Consider the following 22,167-nt stretch of genomic DNA (forward strand, 5'->3'; position numbering starts at 1 on the left):
CGTACACAACCACCTGCACTACAATCACAACCATCTACACTACAACCACTTCCACTACACCCATTACCCTCATTTCCACCTTCACTCCCTCCACCTGCAACACCCCCCTATTCCACCCCCACCATCTGAAGCATTTCCCCCCTTGAACCACCCCCCACCACCACCACCACCTACACCATGGAAGATGGTGTAGGTGGCGGAAGATGGCACCATAAGGGGGTGCCATCTTCCCAAGTGTATAGCAAGTGATCAGAAAAGAGAGAGAAAACAGGTATAGTAGAGGGTAGCAATGCTATTGAAATTTCATTGGAGATTTGAAGAGCCACTCATGCCAGAGGGGGGAGATACCCAGGATTACTCCATAGTGGGAGATTACAATGAAAGCAATGTAAATAATCTAAAGGGCACGAAGAGGGCACATCAGTGATGGTAAGTGGACCGAGAGTTAGATGTTCCTAGTCCTCTTGGGGATTTCAATCATAGAGAAATTGACTAGTAACATAGGATCCCCGTTACCAAGGAGGCACTAGGGAGCTCTAGAGATGTACACACTCAAGAAAATGAAGATGGGCAGTTTAAAAATAACATAGCAATTAAAGCCAAAGATCAGCAAAGCTCATTATTGAGTCATGTAACAAATAAAATTTAAAGGGTTAATAATGTAATTAATAAATGGGGAACTCTCAGAAAGCTGGAAGATTGCTAACGTTGTGCTCTAGTTCGAGAAAAAGACAGGTACGAGGCCTTGAACTTCAGAACTGCGTCATCCACATGTAAAATACTGGAGAAGATATTCAGAGACACGACAGTGGAACATCTGGGGAGGAGTAACATTGGTAACCAAGAGACAGTATGGTGTTCGTGTCTGAAGTCTAAGGAGGTGAGCACACACCAGTATAACGCACCAATATAACACACCAATATAAGCTCATCATTTAGCAGAGTTGCTTGAGGCAAAAAAGAAAGATACAGAGTAGAACAGAGAAAACAAAAAGAACAGCAAATTTGTATTTAGAGAGAGAGAGAGAGAGAGAGAGAGAGAGAGAGAGAGAGAGAGAGAGAGAGAGAGAGAGAGAGAAAGAGAAAGAGAAAGAGAAAGAGAAAGAGAGAGAGAGAAAGAGAGAGAGAGAAAGAGAGAGAGAGAGAGAGAGAGAGAGAGAGAAAGAGAAAGAGAAAGAGAAAGAGAAAGAGAGAGAGAGAGAGAGAGAGAGAGAGAGAGAGAGAGAGAGAGAGAGAGAGAGAAAGAGAAAGAGAAAGAGAAAGAGAAAGAGAGAGAGAGAGAGAGAGAGAGAGAGAGAGAGAGAGAGAGAGAGAGAGAGCGATGGTCAAATATGTGATGTTTAGATGTGTCACGTGTGTCTGTACAACAACACCTGACTGCAATTATCAAACAGGATTTTCAGCATTTTCTTATCTGTTTATCTAATTAACATTTACCTGACTTTACCTGAGAACCACTAATACTAGTGGCTTCGACGAGGACAGGAAATTTTCCGGATCAACATCCTCCAATTTGTTCAGTATCTTCAACGTTTCAATAAGATCCGCCCTGCCATGCCTGGTTTGTAGTGTTGTTAGCCCTGTGGGCCTCCACCGTTCCTGATACGTGAGTGGACCTGGCTCTGTAATGATTTGTGTTGCCCGGTGTTGCACTTTCTCCGGAGCAGCTATATCCTTCTGAAGACGAGGTCTCCATGCTTGGATACAGTACTCCAAGTGTGGGGGGCGCACCAGAGATTTATACAATTCAATCACTACCTTCCTTTTCTTGAAGTCGAAGGTACCCTTGATTATTCCAAGTGTTTGTTAGCTTTTTTTGACTGCTGTTCCTACCTACTGTGCAAATTTCATCGAGTGGTGGTGTGGTGGATTTATTTATCAATCACTCTTTTCTCTCGAGACTTTGGCAACAACGAAATTTCCATATTTTCATCTGTGACGTCACATTCGTGTTTGAAGCTACCAAACATCAGTTATTGTTATTTTTCCTCTGGCGAGAGTGTCAAGGCTTCCGGTGCCAATTATATGCAGCACTGACGTCATAACATCGGAAGGGAAAATCATATAAAGCCTCTGCATGTTTGGGAGGCTTCAGTGGCACTAGCGTTGGGGCCTTACGACTTAGGCATGGTTGAGTGAGTTATTGATTTTTGGTGCGTGTTTGTGTGTGTGTGTGTGTGTGTTTCAAGCTTCCAGTCACGCCCCCTTGTTCTACTGATATTCAATGTGAACATTTCATCTATTTCCATTCTGGTAATCCCCGTGTGTTTTATACGTCTTTATCATGTCTTCCCTCTCGCTCTCTTTTTCTAGCATCGTCAGGTTCAGTCCCTTCAGTCGCTCTTCATACCCCATCCCTTGCAATTCTGGGACGAGGAAATTGTGATTTCTGTGTGTCACGTTTCCCCTGATTATAGGACACCGGGACTGACTATAGGACAGTTTTAAGACACCAGGCTTCCAGTCCAGTTCTGCTTCTTCATTACCAGACCTCCATTCTGGTAACTAGAAGCAGTAAGTGCAGACATCAATATAGAGAAACACCAGACTGTGAAGATATTCTAGTTGACGACGCTGTGAACTTCACTAAACACTTATTTTCAAGCTCAACAAAGCTCAAAGGACTGTACAAACTTTCTGTAGCAAAACTTGATGAAGATATTGTAGCTATATTTGACAACTGTTGTGATGAAACTTGACAAAGCACTTCCAGCTGAACTTTATCAAGCTATTATATGGAAAACTTTGCCAAGTTCTTGCATGGAAGCTTGACAAAGCTTTTGCCGTTATGTTTGCCACAGTACTTGCAGCAAAATTTCACAAAATCGTTAAGGAACTTTTGTTAGATATTTTGCTCCGACTACATTATTTGGTTTCCAGTCATCTCACATTAACACATCTAAATGGTAAAGATGTCAAACAAAAACGTTATATTGAGATGACTTAATATAATGATATTTTGTACTCAATAATTAAAATTCCAAACACAAATTTGATTCTAGCTTAGTGAGATTCGGTTAGGGAAGGGGGGATATCAGGGGGAAGCGCCAAGCCATTACGACTATATAGGACTTGGAAGGGGTGTAGGATTTGGGATGGGACAGAGGGGGGAAGGGGAAGGAATGGGGTTCCAAAATATTTATTTAAGGGGTCTCCCATGATGCACTTAAGGGGCTCCCATTATAAAATTATGGGGATGCCCTGATACAGTTATAGGAAGCTCCCATAATGCATACTACAGCCCCTCCTATGTTAAGGGGAGCTCCCAGGATATACTAAGGGGGCTCCATTGATACACTTAGGGGCTTCCATAATACAATTAGGGGGCTCCCTTGATACTGCAACGGGGGGTTGGGGTGGCGTCTGACAATGGGTCGTTGACCCTGTGACTTTACACATGGTTCAGGGACACGTCGAAGAGGAGAATAAATGATGTATTCTTTTCTGGGTGACAGTTAGACAGGCAGGATGTTCACTCCATATGTTGTATGTGCGTTGGTGGCGGCGAATGAATGAGAGAGAGAGAGAGAGAGAGAGAGAGAGAGAGAGAGAGAGAGAGAGAGAGAGAGAGAGAGAGAGAGAGAGAGAGAGAGAGAGAGAGAGAATGAAAAGAGAAATTGCTCTTTAAAACGCACTCATCTGCGTACGCAGAGATTGAGCTTCAGCTCTCCCATCCCGCTTCTCTGTGTATGGTGTCTGCCTCCATTACTTCACTCCTTGGTAGGTAAACGTACGTACGTACGTGTGTGTGTGTGTGTGTGTGTGTGTGTGTGTGTGTGTGTGTGTGTGTGTAAGCCTATTTAAATGTGTTTGAAGGGCGTAGGTGTGCGTGTGTGTGTGCGAGCGTGTGTATGTGCAGAAAGAGCTGACCTAAGTCTAGTGCCTGGCCAAATGCGCCAATTTCATATTTTCCCATTTATATGGAGCCAAGTTAGTGTCAGGGTGGGTGGTGGTGGTTGGGGGTGGGGGGAGGAGGAAGTGAATGAATGTGGGGACTAGGGAGGGGATGGGGAGGGGATGGGGCTGGTGGGATGAAGGATGAGGCTTTTTATTGTTGCCGCCGGTGGCGGCTAGTTTATTGTGCACCCCATTCTCATCCTGTGAGCTGTAGCGCAAAAAGGATTACAAAGGACACGAAAGGTCTTTATCAGACCTCAACGGAGATTATTACATTAACAAATTCATCTATCCTTCACACATTATAATTACAATGTCAGCTAGTTACACAGAATGTTCTATTTCAAGCGCTATATATTTACAGTAAATTAATACATTAATGGAAGGCCATATCGCTAATACATAATTGTTTGAACAATGGAGATATGAGAAGTACCTCATTACCGGGGTAACATGTGGGCCAGATTCACGAAAGCACTTACGCAAGCACCTACGAACCTGTACATCTTTTCTCAATTCTTGGCGGCTTTGTTTCCAATTATTAAACAGTTAATGAGCTCCGAAACACCAGGAGGCTGTTTATAACAATAACAACAGTTGAATGGCAAGTTTTCATGCTTGTAAACTGTTTAATAAATGTAACCAAAGCCGTCAAAGATTGAGTTAAGATGTACACGTTCGTAAGTACTTGCCTAAGTGCTTTCGTGAATCTGGCCCCTCAGAGTCTTTATGCGACCAACAATATCGTTCCTGTGGGGTTCCTCATCACAAGCAATGCAAAGTTCCTCTATTATTTTTAACTACCGCTCACAGCAGGGTACGCGGGTAAGAAGGTCAGCGACTCGGCGTACGTGGTGATAAAGGTGACAAGTAAATAATAGCGGTAGCGACAGTGAGAGAAGAATATAGTAGTAATGATAGTAGAATATATATGTATGTACATACACCAGCAGCCGAGCAAACATCTAAAAGATAAATGGGTTTGTTTACCTTGGTGGAGGCTTGAGTACCGCGATAAGTTCCCGCCAAGTTTAGGATTCTGTTGGCAAAACGATACTTTTGGCGCGAAAAACAAAAAAGAACTGTTTATTGAGAGAGCGCGGGAGAAATTAAACCGACTAGCTCGGATATTCTCCTGATAAGATAGTACTATTGTAACTATGTGGACGATTGCACAAATATCGACGTGATGGACAAATGGAACGTAGAATTTGATCCTATTCATGTTATAGAGTCTGGAAAAAATAAAGCTAAGAGACATATACTAATATTACTAGGCCTATTACAGCATATGTATTATATTAGGTCTCAGTCAGCGTGTGTAAATAATCGGTGATCTGTTCAATGGGGAATAACCGCATATGACATAAGAAATAAAGAGCTGACTACCATAGTCAAGTCATTCTCAACAGCTGTTGAGAATGCTATATTATTTCATATGAGGGCTTTTCTACACACACACATTGTGTGTGTGAGTACACATACAGTGAGTACACAGTACTCACTGTGTACTGTGAGTACACAGTGTGTGTGAGTTCACACACACACACACACACACACACACACACACACACACACACACACACACACACACACACACACACACACACACACACACACACACACAGGGGGGGCTGGTGGTTGAGTGGACAGCGCTCTATACTTGTGAACCTAGGGACCGGGGTTCGATCCCCGGCACCAGCGAAAAAACAAATGAGCAGAGTTTCCTTCACTCTGATGCCCCTGTTACCTAGCAGTAAATAGGTACCCGAGTTAGACAGCTGTTACGGGTGGCTTCCTCTGTGTGGACGTGTGTGTGTGTGTGTGTATACTCACCTATTTGTGCTTGCGGGGGTTGAGCTCTGGCTCTTTGGTCCCGCCTCTCAACTATCAATCAACTGGTGTACAGGTTCCTGGGCCTATTGGGCTCTATCATATCTACACTTGAAACTGTGTATGGAGTCAGCCTCCATCACTTCACTGCCTAATGCATTCCACTTGTCAACCACTCTGACACTAAAAAAAATTCTTTCTAATATCTCTGTGGCTCATTTGGGCACTCAATTTCCATCTGTGTCCCCTAGTGCGTGTGCCCCTTGTGTTAAATAGCCTGTCTTTATCTACCCTGTCAATTCCTCTGAGAATCTTGTACGTGGTGATCATGTCCTCCTAACTCTTCTGTCTTCCAGCGACGTGAGGTTTAATTCCCCCTAGTCTCTCCTCGCAGGCGTGTGTAAAATAATAATAATAATAATAATAATAATAATAGCTGGAGCGTTGAGAGACGGGCCGAAAGAGCAGAGCACAACCCCAAGGTTGTACAAGCACAACTAGCTGAGTACAACTAGGTGAAATACACACACACACACACACACACACACACACACACACACACACACACACACACACACACACACACACACACACACACACACAACACCTGTTGATTGACGGTTGAGAGGCGGGACCAAAGAGCCAGAGCTCAACCCCCGCAAACACAACTAGGTGAGTACAACTAGGTGAGTACAATTATATATATATATATATTATATATATATATAATACACATGATGACACAAAAGCATGATATACATGCTCGCTACAATTCCTTCCTTGGTCTTCGCTAAATATACCTCTCTGCTTCAAGTCAAACATCTATAAATCCACTCACGGGGGGAAACGTTTTCGCGAACGGCTGCTTGCTTGTGTGAGTCGGATTTAAGTTAACGCCACCCCGGATTTACCCACATGAGGTCGTGTCTTTCTCTGGGGATATTTTTACTTCACCCCTCTCTTTCTCCTAAGTATCATTTCACTTATAATGACTCTTGGACAATTCATATATAGTGCAAGCCCCTCCAAAAATTATAGCACTATAGCAGCTGTCAATGGAGTGAACAAAATATATATACTTTTGCACCCAAATTTTGTTTCAACTACGTAGAAGATCCGTGAAAAAATAAAACATCCAAGACTAACCTTTTCTGGGCAAAGTTTAGGAGCAATATGAACTGAATTAAACTTTAGATTGGTGATATTCGGAAATGGAGACCTGAGGGTTATTTTTGGCTCAGGACAGTTTAGGTTGAGTACGAGGCTAATTCAATTGTTTTCTTATGGTGTTTTGCATACTATTCGTACAAGGTGTGGAGCTGGATTTGGACATAATAGTCCATATCACAACTCCACACCTGTAACTATCACAACCCCACACCTGTAACTATCACAACCCCACACCTGTAACTATCACAACCCCACACCTGTAACTATCACAACCCCTCACCTGTCTCTGTCACAACCAACCAACACCTGTAAATAACATGGAGAAGTGTTGGACCTTTAAATAACACGAGGTGTTTGTTCGTCCTGTAAATAACATGTTGGGTTGTTGATCCTGTAACTAACATGAGGAGGGGGGGGGGAAGGTTGTTCATCCTGTAAAAACACGAGGAGGGGGGGTGGGGGTGTCCGTCTTGTAAATAAGATGAGCGGGTGTTTGTCCTGTAAATTACACGAGTGGATGCTCGTCCTGTAAATAACATAAGAGGGGGCGGGGGGGAGGTCGCCTGATGTCGGCCGCAGGGAACTTTCAGCTTCTCCTGATTTATCTACCGAGAAGCGTCTATTTCGAGAGCGGTAGTGGAGGTGGTGAGGGGTGCATGGGGGGTGTGAGAGGTGATGAGGGGGTGTTTGAGGGGGTGAATGGGGGTGTGAGAGGGGGTGTGAGGGTAGAGCAGTGTGAGGAGAAGCAAGAGAAAAGAAGAGATTTGTGTAGGAGCAAAGAAGGGAATGGGGGGGGGGGGAGAGAGTCTGAAGGTCATTGTCACACTATACGTATCTTCCCTCACCTCGATTCTCTACGATCCTCCTCAGCAGTGTGCAGCCCTTTTGCCTTATTCCGGAATCGCCACTGGCTGCAACACTGCAGTTTTTGTGTAGTACTCATTGCATGCGTTGCACCGGCAAGGGGCCAAGCTCCCATTGTGAAACAGTTGTGGGAAACAACGCTCGGGGGCTTTTGTACCGTAGACATGATCATTGCATTTATCATGAACCCCGTATCTATCCTGCGAGTTGCAGTGGATCTCATACTCATTCTATGAGCGGTAGTGGATCCTATACCCATCCTGTAAGTGATAATGAACCCTATACCCATCCTGTGAGTGGTTGTGGAGAAGGCTTGTGCAGAGACAAGCAATGTACTCGGAAGCTGACACCCGCACTTTAATATTAATTAAGATACACAAGTTACAACATTGCTGAGCTTGTTTCCGGGTCTGGTTCCCTACGCGAAAAATCTGTGTATGTTCTGAGTACCTCAGGCTCCTTCAGTGTCCTTGATTAAAACCATTTTTGTTCTTTAGATAAGAACACTAATTGGATTTGGACACAAAATGCGAGAACGCATGTGTGGACGTATTTATGAACGTTTATTTAATTATTTGTTCAGCAGAATGTCGTTCCGGGACAAGGGGGTGAGGAAAGCATGCTGGGAGTCACGTGACCGCTACTGGGCCTGCCTTGACCTGCCAGACATACACCGGGACCACTGTCTCGAGCTGCGACGCCTCTACGAGATGGCCTGCCCCGTCCACTGGGTGAGTCTCTATGCCCCGTCCACTGGGTGAGTCTCTATGCCCCTGTTCCGTCCACTGGGTGAGTCTCTATGCTCCTGTTCCGTCCACTGGGTGAGTCTCTATGCCCCTGTTCCGTCCACTGGGTGAGTCTCTTATGCCCCTGTTCCGTCCACTGGGTGAGTCTCTATGCCCCTGTTCCGTCCACTGGGTGAGTCTCTCTGCCCCTGTTCCGTCCACTGGGTGAGTCTTTATGCCCCTGTTCCGTCCACTGGGTGAGTCTCTATGCCCCTGTTCCGTCCACTGGGTGAGTCTCTATGCCCCTGTTCTGTCCACTGGGTGAGTCTTTATGCCCCTGTTCCGTCCACTGGGTGAGTCTCTATGCCCCTGTTCCGTCCACTGGGTGAGTCTCTATGCCCCTGTTCCGTCCACTGGGTGAGTCTCTATGCCCCTGTTCCGTCCACTGGGTGAGTCTCTATGCCCCTGTTCCGTCCACTGGGTGAGTCTCTATGCCCCTGTTCCCTTCACTGGGTAAGTTCTCGTGCCCTGCTACGTCCACTTGGTAAGTCCCCCCCCCCCCCCTGCATTGTCCCGTACATTGGGCATGTCCAGCCAATCCTACCCTCCGGTGAGTCGCTCTGCTATGTGCTAAATTCTGTTGACATTCAAGACCTATTCAATGAACAAACTTTTCTAATTACTCAAATGTCTTTTCTTCAGGTAAAACACTTTGACCGGAAGCGGCAGTACATGGAATTCAAGGAACGGATACACTCGGTAGGGTAAGTGTGTGTGGCTGTGCCTAGTGCTGGGGGTGGCTTTAGCTGGTGCTAGGTTGTGTAGCTGTGCCTAGCTGCTGGGGGTGGCCGTAACTGGTGCTAGGATACTTGTGTATATGGCAGAGCTTAGCTTTTTGTATGATCTTACCATATGCTAAGGAAGTGTTTTTGTAACTGGACCGAGCTACTAGGATATCTTTATACGGTGCTAGAATGTGAGCGTGGCTGAGCGTTGCTGCTTTGTAAATTTTAGTTGGTGCTAAGACATGTGTATGTATCAGAGCCTAGATTCTGAATTAGCTGCTAATATCATATGGTGCTAGGACGCACACACGCGCGCGCTTGTGTGTATATGTGTCTGGCTGAGCATACATATTGCAATAGTCGTAGGCTTTGAGAAGAATATGTGTTCGTTCATTTTTGGGGTGAGCTACTCATATGACCTTACCAAATGAGATAGGGAGAAAGACTGAGAGAAACTGAGACTTTCTAGCCTAACAGACGCGAGCTGAACAATTCCTGACACTAATCTTAACTATCTGTGTTGTACCTAGGTGCTAAGAATGGCTATTTTTTAGCTGCAGGATTGGCTAAGGCTCTTGTTGTCGTTTGTGTGTGAGTAAAAGGCACATCCTAGCTTCAGTAAGGATGTATATAACTTGTGTATGTGACATAAGCACTCTGGTTGGGGATGAGGCTGTCTTCTGCAGAAGGATCCGACAAAACTTGCATGATTGGGAAAATTTTTTCTTGATCTACGAAGTATCAGGTTTTTAACACAGGAATATAGATTCTGATCAACTTAGAGAGAGAGAGAGAGAGAAACTGAGACTTCTCTAGCCTAACAGACGCGTGCTGACCAATCTCTGTCTCTTGCAGACTCCGGGAGGTGGCGACGCCTGTGTCGCCGTGCCCCGGCCTTGACACCCCGCTGGTCAGGAGACATCGCATCTACAGCGAGGTGGTCTTCAGCTAGTATTCAGCCCATCTCCCTACTGTCCCAACCCTTCCCCCCTGCACCTGGGCCAGGCATCACTCACAACTGACCGCGGAGACACCTTCACCCGGCAGTGGGGTCACCTCCACCCTGACAGTCGGGTCAGCTTCACCTGGCAGCGGAGTCACCTTCACCTAGCCGCTGTTTCACCTACCACTCTAGGAAAGACTCGCCTAATGCTGCTCCGGTGGCAACCTTCGTCTGAATGCCATTCGTGTTGGCGCCAAAATTTAAGTGTCTTCACCTATTTTTTTTTCAACTGGTTCTCAAGCACGCCTGGTTTCAAGAACTCCTAAATTAAGTGTATAAAACCTCTCCTGAATTCTCACGTAATTGGCAGTGAACAGGATCTACGATACCTGCCTTCGTCCAGCTGACTAGTCCGTCAATCAATCAATCAGCCAATTAGTTCATCCCATCCCACCCCCCAAACACCAGGAGAGAACCCCATCCCCTCACCCACCCCCCAAACACCTTTCCCAGGAGCGTATGATTCTAGACTATCTGGAGGTTCATCAAGATGTTAATACTCATTCACTGCATTAGACTAAGGCAAGTGAGTAAATTTAATATCGTGTTCCTTATATTAGGATATTGCCCTTTATATTTCCCTCTCCCTCTAGGTTAGATGTCAATATTGACATACCTGTAAGAAAATATTAAAATTGTACGATGGGATCGAACTAGGATCCCCGGACTTCCAAAGCACACGCATTACCAACTGAACCACTTACGAAACCTGTGCATCTTTCCTCGATCATGGCGGCATAGACTTTGTTTATTAAACAGTTTATACGAACTTGCATACTTTACAACCCAAGGTTATTATTGTTAGTAACAACCTCGTACCGCATCGGAGCCTATACACCGTTTAATACATATAAACAAAGTCGCCATGATTATGGAAAGATGTACGGGTTTCGTAAATGGACACGTAAATACTTCATGAGGCTTGGAGTGCGGCCTCAATATTATGTCATAGATCTATCTCGTCTAGTGCTTTCATTGTGCGTGAAATAGCTTTTTTTCTTGTTTTCAATCACCTATTGCTCTTTTTAATTGGATAATTGTATATAGGGGTTTCAAGTTCAATTGAGAGAGAATTCTCAAGTTCCTTTGAGTGAGAATTCTTAAGTTTCTTTGAGTGAGAATTCTCAAGTTCCTTTGAGTGAGAATTCTCAAGTTCCTTTGAGTGAGAATTCTCAAGTTCCTTTGAGTGAGAATTCTCAAGTTCCTTTGAGTGAGAATTCTCAAGTTCCTTTGAGTGAGAATTCTCAAGTTCCTTTGAGTGAGAATTCTCAAGTTCCTTTGAGTGAGAATTCTCAAGATTCTTTGAGTGAGAATTCTCAAGTTCCTTTGAGTGAGAATTCACAAGTTCCTTTGAGTGAGAATTTTTAAGAACTGCAAGAATACTTCCGCTATCCTTAGGTATACATGTATTGTACAGTAACAATATTATTCATTAAAAGAATTATACAGTAAAATCGTCATGCATTAAAATTTTCATTCATTGCAAATTATCATTCCTTAAAGAGAGTCATTTGTCAAGAGTATCATGCATTAAAGTTATTACACATTTAAAGTGTTGTATATTCGAAATATCATACATATAGTGTTGTATATTCGAAATATCATACATATAGTGTTGTATATTCGAAATATCATACATATAGTGTTGTATATTCGAAATATCATACATATAGTGTTGTATATTCGAAATATCATACATATAGTGTTGTATATTCGAAATATCATACATATAGTGTTGTATATTCGAAATATCAAACATTTTGAGTATTGTATATTCGAAAAATCATACATTATGAGTATGATTCAACTGTTGTACTTAATTCGAGACATGCGCTGCAGAACACCGTGGCGACCCCAACATATGTATTATTCATGACCTTTAGATGATGCTGACACAGCTATCGTTAGTAAAGTAAGTAAAGTCAATTTTATTCAGGAAAGTACATACATAGTTGATTTACAAACATAATGTTGGATTTATAGATAGAGCTAGTACATACAATACCTAAAGCCACTAGTACGCATAGCGTTTCGGGCAAAAAACCTTAGATGTTCGTTTGTTGTTAACGTTCGAAAAAACAAAAACGTTCGTGACCTTAGATGCGAACACGGGTATCATTCGTAACCTTGAGATGATGCTGACACAGGTATCATTCGTAACCTTGAGATGATGCCGACACAGGTATCGTTCGTGAGTTCATCTGACACAAAAACACTCACGGGTTACTCATGCCCGTACGTGCCATTTCTTGGGTGACTTAATCTTCATCAATCATCAATCAATCAATCAAAACACGCGATAACCAACAACATTCGTCTCTAAAAAAATTTTTTCGTCTCTAACACTGTTTTTTTTACTATTAAAATACTTACATATATCAATATTAAACAGTTTGCATATCAGAGTAAATCCATTACCAGGAGCTACCAACCACACCGTCAAACCAGCTGGATATAGTTATCTAGATATTTGTGATGGTCTGAAAGCACATTACGGTTCCAGTAATAGTTTACTTGTAAACTGGCACGTGAATCTCTGTCCTAAACGGAGATTATTCTCAAGTTATAACTTTAAAAAATTATAAATCGTTGGTTTAAAATATAAAAAAATAAAAAGTTAATGCTGAAACGTTTTCTTAGAAACTGTCAACAAAATTATTCGCACACCCTCCGACACTATGTGATAGAGTGCGATAAGAGAAGTGAATTCAGAGACAATTCTATAACATATGTTCAAGAGATGTGTAAATATTTCATTCAAAATTATCTGCTACCAGAAATTTTGGCCAAATATTCCCAGCCTGAATATTTTGGTTTTCTGTAACAAAATTCAAGGGTACACTTAAACAGTTTCCGAATTTTAAATTTCGCATTTTGAACAATAGTATACCGTATTAACGTAATGAAACTTAACCTAACCTAACCAAACATTATAATATAGTAACCTTAACCTAACCAAACAATGGGCAGAGAGTAGATGATAGCACTAATTACGTAGTTGTTCTCAATCCATTACCAGGACATTGCTACATCACGTTTATGTGATTTCATTGTACATAATAACATTGTGTTTTGACAAGGAAGCAGTGAGAACACATCTTATATGCGTGGGACTAACAGTGCATCAAGTGAAACAAAGCAGTGAACTAGGCGGTGTTCAGCCCATTCTCTTGATTTCCGTATAAAAATGCTTTGATATTTTGAATTGTAGGGGGACAGAAAGCCTGTTGATGAGAACATGCATATGAGTTACAGCAATATACCGCGTAGAGGTGGTGGAGGATATAGGTACGCTAGGTCTGAATCACCAGAGAGCTGTCGTGCTGTGTATATACCATATCAGCGACGACTAGTGATGGGTTCCGGCCTCCTGACGTCGTCTAATCACAGATTGCACTAGGCTATATAAACGTCTGGCGAAACCCGAATTCCGAAGACCGTATTTTTACGTTCTGAAGATGACTTCGCGCACAGTTTATAGATACGATAAATGGATGTCGAGGCTCCCAGGGGTCGAGATATACTGTCAACATGGATACCTAGAAAAAAAAGCCTGAGGTGACATCTTCGTTAAGCAGGTTAAAAATATCCGTAGGGTGTGAAGTCGCCACTTACCTGAGTTTACCTGAGAGCCACTAATACTAGTGGCCTCGACGAGGACAGAAAGCCGGAGGCTTGTCGAAGGTCCCCCCTTTGATGATCTTTTCCAGCTGTACTTTTAAAAGTTAACAGAGTTTTGGCATTTACGGCTTCGGCGGGTAGGCGGTTCCATGGCTTAATAACCCTGTGGGTGAAAAAGCACCCACAGGGTTATTCACCACCACCACCACTTGCTGTGGTGGACAACAGGAACGCGTCGTCACCTGCTGTGGTGGACAACAGGAACGCGTCGTCACCTGCTGTGGTGGACAGCAAGTGACAGTTGACAACAAACCGGACAACAGCGACACCTGGGTCTCGCAAGTGTTAACATATACACGCTACACACTCCGGCCACACTCTCCAAATCTTTTATTTGCTTCTCGCACCATTCGATATACAGTTTAATCCGTGTTTAGCCAGTCTGACTGACCACTCACAGCATTTGATATATTACCCGTTATAATTCGTTATAATTACACGTCAGTTTTCGCATAAGCAGCTGACATAAATTAGTCTATTGTGAGTGAGACGTGCTGGGATGGACAATTTAATTTGTGGCTGCTTCTAGACGACTGACATCAGCGCGGATGTAACCTCGCTTGTACTAATAGCTTCCGGGGCATCGCTAATAAGCTTCCTAATTCATCAAGCACTTATGAGGTCCTCTTACGAAGCCTGTATATCTATCTTCAATTATGGCGGATAAATTTGAATTTATTAAACAGTATACGAGAACCGAAGTGCTACAAGATTATATATAACAATAATAACTTTGGGTTTCGAATTGTCAAAGTTGGTAAACTATTTAATAAAAGCAAACTAAGCCGCCATAACCGAGGGGAAGATATTTAGGTTTCATAAGTATACACGTAAATTCTGGATGAGTATTTGTTACAATGTATCCGCCAGGAAATGAAAAAAATTGGAGACTGAAGCCAGACGGCAGTTACTGTTTGGGAACTGACGGCTGAGTAGACAGCACTCGGCGTTCTTAGTCTTAAGGGTTCGGGTTCGATCCCCGACGGAGGCAGAAACAAATAGGCAACGTTTATTTCACCCTGATGCCCCTGTTGACCTAGCAATAAATAGGTACCCGGGAGTTAGACAGGTGCTACGGGCTGCTTCCTGGGGGTGTGTATGTGAAAATCAAGATTAAGGACCTGCCCGAAACGCTATGCGTGCTAGTGACTGTGCAAAAATGTAAGAACTCTTGTATAAATAAATATACTATATATACTGACACTATCTCATGATACTTTGGAGATAAACTTCAAGATGTTCATCCTGGTGAACCAACGCTAACGACGGACCTTCCCAAAAGAATGCCACCCGCAATAGTTACCAAAACTCCCGTATATACCTATCTACTGCAAGGTGAACAGAGACATAAGGTGTTAAGGAAACGTGTCTGCATCTCTTTTCCTGCCCGGTAATCGAACCCGGGACTCTTCGGATGTGAGCCGACTGCGCTAACGGTTGCGATACAGGACACATCGGCCGCAGACACAACTCAGTTGAAAACATCATCGATGCATTACACACTAACAAATATTTGTTAATAATTACTCTGACCGGAAATTATGAGAAAGTTACGTATATGTGGTCCACTTTGCCAGGATTTTGTAAATAATTTTGTTATTCGTTGCTTGGGGTTGAATTCTAACACCGGTGTGATAGCTAAGTATACCAAACTGCCTTTCGACGGTTTTTCTATTTTATCTTATATTCTTATATAGCGTTCTAACTATGATTACAGGTCTATAAATATAGTTATTTTCGTAACTAAGATGTGAGTGTGTGAGAGAGAGAGAAAGGGAGAGAGAGAGAGAGAGAGAGAATACAAATTTAACTTCGTTATATTCGTCTGTGTTGTGAATTAACATTATAACCATTGTATAATATTGTATAAACTATGGTTAAGAGTACTAATACAATATGATACGCTAGGGTGTGTACTCACCTAATTGTGCTTGCGGGGTGTGGAATAATGGTAAGATATGATAGTGTGAGAGTAAGGCTAGTATAAACCTTGCCCTGCGCCTGGCTTGCCTGTCATGTATACTGTAATTAGATAAGACTGTATATGAGTTTTGTGAAGCAATAAAGATTGCAAAATCGGCCAGCAGATACATATATTTATTCAGTAATAATCAACAAGATTTATCTATTTTGGAGTTTGATTTACCCCTTTTTTTGGCTTGCGTGACACACACACACACACACACACACGAATCTCAGATCAAGAGTGAGGTGGTTCAGTGATGCCAAGCGCTAGTCTGCGTGATAATTAATACGTGTAAATAAAGCCAGATATAATGGCACATACTCAATTCCCACAAAAACAGAAAAATAGAGGAAACAGCAAAAGACATCTTGACCCAAATATATCCTATAAACTGGGGGACTTGGGTGCCGTAATGTGCTGCCAATCAGAGCGTTATATAATGTTAGCATTTCCTGTGACACCGTCTCCTGACACTCTGGAGATGAACCTCAAGATGTTTATCCTAGTGAAGGCCTTCACCTGGAGGTATGCGACACCAGGTCAGGATGGGGATGTTCCGGCAGCCATGGAGACGATACCCCAGCCCACAAATCTGAAAATGAAACCGAAAACGGACCGAAATGTCGTCAGTTCTTAATTTTCAGATTTGTAGTTTGGATGTTTAATCTTCAGCCACGTTATTGTGACTCATCGTCTGCATAGGTATGGGGAATGTGTCGTCCACGTCCATAAGGGGACGTTGCTGCAGGTGTGGGGAATGTGTCGCCCACGTCAAGATGGGGACGTTGCTGCAGGTGTGGGGAATGTGTCGTCCATGTCAAGATGGAGACGTAGAGGCAGGTGTGTGAAATTTTTCGCCCACGTCAAGGTTAGGACGATAAGCCAGACACCCAGCCATGTGCCGGATGCGACTAGGGTGAACATGTCGTCTTGAAGCTGACCGTTGGTTGAATTTTCCAAATTCTTAATTGATCTCTCTGTGTTGTTGGCCATAAATTTGTTAACTAGCATCTAGCTGAAGCAGTGTACTGTAGTGTCAGGTGCCCCTCCAGTTTTGTTTTTTTATATATTACTGTGGTGCCATTGGTATGGAAGCAAATGAAGGTGGTACTTCACACACAGAGATCACAATAACATGATGCATCAAATGAACAAATCCACAAGGGCCGTGACGAGGATTCGAACCTGCGTCCGGGAGCATCCCAGACACTGCCTTAATCTTAAGGCAGTGTCTGGGATGCTCCCGGATGCAAGTTCGAATCCTCGTCACGGCCCTTGTGGATTTGTTCGAAGGTGGTACTTGTCTTCCTTTGTGTGAGGAAGCCGTGACCGCAATGGTGGCTGTTAAAACGCGCCAGAATGACTGTTTGAGGTTCTCGTGGCTTGGTAGGGGTCCAGATGAATCATTTGCCATAATTTACTGATGCGGGACACCTCCTGGGGAGTCTATTCACTTCTTGCAGGCCGGCGTTCGTTGCCCTGTAGTCTAAGCGGTTAGGCTTAGACTTCTTTCTCACTGTCCTTATATTCAAATTCCTTGTCCTCATATCTCTTTCACGTGTAATATAATCATACCGGTTTAACGCTTTCTCTTCATATTTTCTTGAGAAAGTCTTGAGAAAAAGAACCTTGTTACTGACGGCTCGTGGGGACGGGCCTATTTTGTCCTATCTAACCTCTGCCTCCTGCGACATGATATTTGCCTGCACTAAACCCTTAAACTTCTCAAGTTGGGTTACCTCACAGCAGGTCTTCCATGCAATAGATGCAGTACTCCTTGACTTGGAATCGAAATCCGCACCTCTCCCCGGGTCTTAATGGTTCCATTCAGTACATAGCTGGAGAACGAAAACTGATTCAAAACAAAGGTCAAGAAGAGTCTGAGGATTCATGAAAAAAATTAACCTGTTATTGCACGTACCAAAATAACTGTGGATCATCGAGCCCATTCATCGTGGGAAATGACCTTCCTTATCGAAGGGCACCTCAGTAATCTTAACAGGCTTCCAGTTTCCTGGAATGGAAAACCAAACCCAAAACTTCTGGAGCTGTAAATAAGGTACTCCAATATGGCGACTAAATCTCACTTCAACCTTTGTTTAGGTGATGCTGTTCCCGCTCCATACCCGGTAAGGTAAGGAATCGCTAGAGAGTAGTGGGTTAATTTATTTTCATCCATCAGTGAAAGACTTGGCAAGATAATAACCCCCATAAAAAACAGTAATAATCAATGTTACAACATAGAACTAAAATTGTTGCCTAAGACATTAGTCATGTCAGAGCGTCGGTATTATGGCGATGACCCCGCAACAGCCCAGGTGTTTTGATGAAGGCGACTGACCCCGAGTGTATTCTCTCTGTTTTCGCCTAAGTTGGTGAATACGACCGTTCCCCGAGAAGCTCACCCTTCGCCATGTCCCCCACCAGACGCAGGCACTAAGGTCTGGGGTAATAGAAGTCACGAGAGTTTGAGGGCACGACATAATACTAGAGAATTGAGGCGTCTCGAGTGAATGATGGCGATTCTGATGTATGTATGTGTGTGTGTGAGAGAGGAGAGCCCCAGGTCTGACGCTGCCGCTGCTGGGGGCTCCTGAGGGAGTGTTGCCTGGATGTGGGGAAGAGGTCCAGTCAGGCCTGATGCTGTGAAGCTACTAGAGGGCTTCTGAGGAAGTGTTGCCTGGAGATGAAGAGGGCCCCAAGCTGGCCTGACGCTGACGGTGCTGGGGGGGTGGGGGGGCCTCTCTGAGTTAATTTTGTCTGGGGGTCGAGGGGGGAGGAAGACTGGCTGGCAAGGTCCCTTGATTTGGATGGGCTTTTCAGTTGGTGTTGGTAGATTTTTTCTTTGAGAGAATTGTTCAAAATATATTAGATTGTGTAAATTCAAATTAAGATATTAAGCTTGCTGAGTGTCGAACTTGTTGATAAATTTTGGCCATGATACATACCCACTGTATGGTATTTAGTTAAAACTAATTGTTCTAGTTGCCTTGCAAATGCTGCATTTCAATACTGTATTTATATGAGCACCGGCCCCAATACACTACTGCAACCTGGTACTGCAGTCTATGCACTGCCCCATTAGGGACCTGACATTCATGAAAGAGTGCACATTATGTTACATTATAACAATATAGTAAATTAGCAATTTAAAATGAAAGTTTAGAGAGGCTATGCATAGACTACAAGCTATAGTATAAGAGTAGATTGTAATCATTTGGATATTTTTGGATGAAATGATTAGGTTTTAAAATAAAGTTCCTTGTATCCTTTTTGTTGATACCCATTAAGATTCATTAATAACAGGTACTGGTGTTCCCTCAGAATTGACTGGTGACTAGGGATGAAAATTTTAAGCCTTTTATATAGTAGTAAGGGAGAAACTTAGAGTGGTGAAATGCCTGGGTTGTGAGTGGTGATGTACCTCGCAGAGAAGAGTACTAATGTTACATAGTCTCTACAGCTTGGTGCCTTCTTTAAATACTGTAATTACAGTAAATAGTTACTTTTGCCTGTAGAGGAGACAAATGCTTGATTAGGGATTATAGTTTTAAGACGATATGACTCATTGTCTGCATATAGTTTTAAGACGATGAGACAATATGACTCATTGTCTGCATATAGTTTTAAGATCCTTGGTTATAAAGTAAGTACTGTATAGGCCAGTCAAATTTTCTCTGGAAATAGACAGTAGGACCCTTCTTTGCTTGCACAGCTGGGCACACCCTGTGGTGTAGTGGTTAGCATCCTTACCTTACAAGTGAGAGATCTGGGCAGGGTGGAATGATTGGTCACTATGATTGGACACCACGCACTAAACACTGCCTAGAGACCTGGATGTAAAGGATTGTTGGCACTGAATAACCTAACTGGTTCCAGGACAATACTTTGCCTCGAGTCTAAATCCCAACATTGGATTTACACAGCGACATAACTATTGCACCTTCATGTTTTTTTTTTTAAACAAATGTCGATAAAGTATTAAATATTTGCCAGGTATTAATCACTTTTGTATTAATAATAATTATAATTAATAATAATTATACAAATATTAATTCAAAATATAAGCAGAATGATGCTGCAAGGTGCATGATGCAGTATTAATATCTTACTTGTGTAAAAGCTGAAATAATGCTGAAATGAATAATATGAGTTTGGAAGATACAGATTTGGATAGCTTCATAAAATTGAAGGTGAAGATGATCTAAGATATGTTTATACAGTATATATACAGTATAGACCTTTTCTTAGTGGCTCAACTGGCTGTCTTGATTTTTAACATCAGTTTTGCCATATTTGAGACTTATAGTAAATTTTCTAATAATATTTTGGAATATTTGATAAAGCGTTTTCGTATTTTTCTTATAGTTTTGAGGAAATATCATATATAAACTTGAACAGATAAACCTACACAATTTTCCATTCTAAATTAATGTATCACCTGTTCAGTAACATTCTAGCGTATTTAAAGCATCAAATTATTCCTCTGGCAGGTGACAAGAGTTGAAAAAGACAAAATATAACATTTGCTAACAGCTTTAATGAAAAACAGTAGGCCAGAATGAAAAAGTTTTTAACATTTTATGTACCCATGTAGTTTACACCAAGACTAAAATGGATGGAGTTTAATTAAACTATTCTTTACATCTAGTCTTATGAAGTGCTGGAGTGCTGCTGTGGATGATTTTCTGGAACTTGATGGTGCTCGTTCTTCGTGATGCTGTCGAATGAGGAAGGTATGGCGTCTGGATAGGTGTCATTATGATTTTCTTTACTTCGTATCTGATTGAACCACCACACTAATGTCATGTAATTTCTTGTTTTAAGTCTTGATGTAGGAGGCAGTACAACATAGATGTCCAAATACGAGAAAGTGATATAAGAAATGCAGCCGAAGGGTTTTCATGTAGATTAGGGCCTACATAGTGTGTTCATGTATTGGCCTTCAAGGCCAATACGGGCTGAATTGTAAGATACAAAGTTAGGCATAACATCAGAAGGAAGATTATTGGTAAAGCCTTACATACTAGTCAGGCCAGTATTTTGTTTCCTAATTACAGTATTGTTAATCTTGCATTTTTTAATTTGTAAATATTAAAATAATGCATTTATATTTTGGAATTGCTTTACTAATCATGTACTGTACTATAAAATGTACAAACGAGTGTATGACATTTTTCTGAATCATCCAAACCTATTGTGAGGGCACATATACAGATTGTTAGTTTTTTCTTTGTGTGAGTGTGGTCTCCTCTTGTTACTTGAGCATTTACACTTGCTGTTCTTTTATCATTATTCGTGAGTTGAAGCCATAGCGAGTGGCAAGAGTAATATGGGTTCCTCAGACAAGGGTAAAAGGCACTTCCTTACTATGGATAATAAGATAGAGGTATTAGAGAAATGCGATCATAGCTGGGTAGCCAAGGTGGTTGGCAGAGGTGTATGGCATTGATATTTGTGCTGTTGATGGTATAAAAGGCAATGAATGCAGATCATATAGTTAGGAATAAAATGGAGAGCAATGATGGAAGGAGAAGGGACACAACACAAACATTGAAACCTTTTAACCATGAGGATTTGAATGATGCCTTCTACCAGTGATATACACAGCAGTGTAGCCCGGGGCTAGCTATTGATGCAGTTACCATTTGTAGCTGATAGAATGGCATTAACCATGGGCATTGAGGACTTCAAGACCAGTTCAGGGTGACTGCAAGAGTGTAACAGATGGCATGACATAGTACTACAGTTTAACTGTATTGTGCTGTGCTCTTAGTATTTAAGACCAACCTGTGTTACAAAAATGTAAGTGAATCAATAGATTGTTCATGTTTTCATACATAATTTGTCTGTAAAAAAATCATTATTAATGTTACTGTTATATCTGCATATGCTGAAATATGTATTGCACTATTTACTATAAGGAGAGTCCAGAAAATTTTGTGATAAATGGCCAAACTAGGGCAATTTTTTTTTAAATCTGAATTTCTTGCATATTTGGATCAGGTTTTCAACTAATGGTCTGGATTTTTGTTGATTTTTGTGGTATTGGTTTTCTGCTTTCAGGCAATTACCTCCACACCCTGTGTAGGTGGAATACAGTATAATGATTATTATGCAAGGAAAATACAAGTGCTTTTACCAAAATATGTTTTACAGATTAATAAAAATCATACAGAATTATCAAGTGGTAGTATTATAATCTACTAAAATACTAAAATTACTACTGCAGTACTCTCTGTA

General features: G+C 42.2%; 2 protein-coding genes across 9 annotated transcripts in view; both read left to right on the top strand.

Moving 5' to 3' along the window:
* LOC123766193 (cytochrome c oxidase assembly factor 6 homolog) overlaps positions 1–16,086 on the top strand; it is a 38,689-nt gene extending 22,603 nt beyond the window's left edge. For 2 of the 5 annotated variants that reach the window (XM_045755145.2, XM_045755144.2), the window contains exons 3-5: positions 8,348–8,495; positions 9,192–9,253; positions 10,130–16,086. In XM_045755145.2, coding sequence (XP_045611101.1) covers positions 8,348–8,495; positions 9,192–9,253; positions 10,130–10,226 — 307 coding nt within the window. In that variant the 3' untranslated portion in view covers positions 10,227–16,086. The remainder of the gene's footprint in view (positions 1–8,347; positions 8,496–9,191; positions 9,254–10,129) is intronic. The other 3 variants (XM_045755147.2, XM_045755146.2, XM_045755148.2) reach the window with 2 other exon arrangements.
* A 2,140-nt stretch (positions 16,087–18,226) lies between these two features.
* Positions 18,227–22,167, top strand: part of LOC123766195 (protein bric-a-brac 2) — a 28,693-nt gene continuing 24,752 nt past the window's right edge. For 2 of the 4 annotated variants that reach the window (XM_045755151.2, XM_045755149.2), the window contains exons 1-2: positions 18,227–18,365; positions 20,576–20,660. In XM_045755151.2, the coding sequence (XP_045611107.1) occupies positions 20,642–20,660 (19 nt within the window). In that variant the 5' untranslated portion in view covers positions 18,227–18,365; positions 20,576–20,641. Of the gene's footprint in view, positions 18,366–20,575; positions 20,661–21,612; positions 21,730–22,167 lie in introns of those variants that run through there. The other 2 variants (XM_045755150.2, XM_069321186.1) reach the window with 2 other exon arrangements.

The sequence above is a fragment of the Procambarus clarkii genome, chromosome 9, assembly GCF_040958095.1.
Source record: "Procambarus clarkii isolate CNS0578487 chromosome 9, FALCON_Pclarkii_2.0, whole genome shotgun sequence".
Taxonomy (NCBI): domain Eukaryota; kingdom Metazoa; phylum Arthropoda; class Malacostraca; order Decapoda; family Cambaridae; genus Procambarus; species Procambarus clarkii.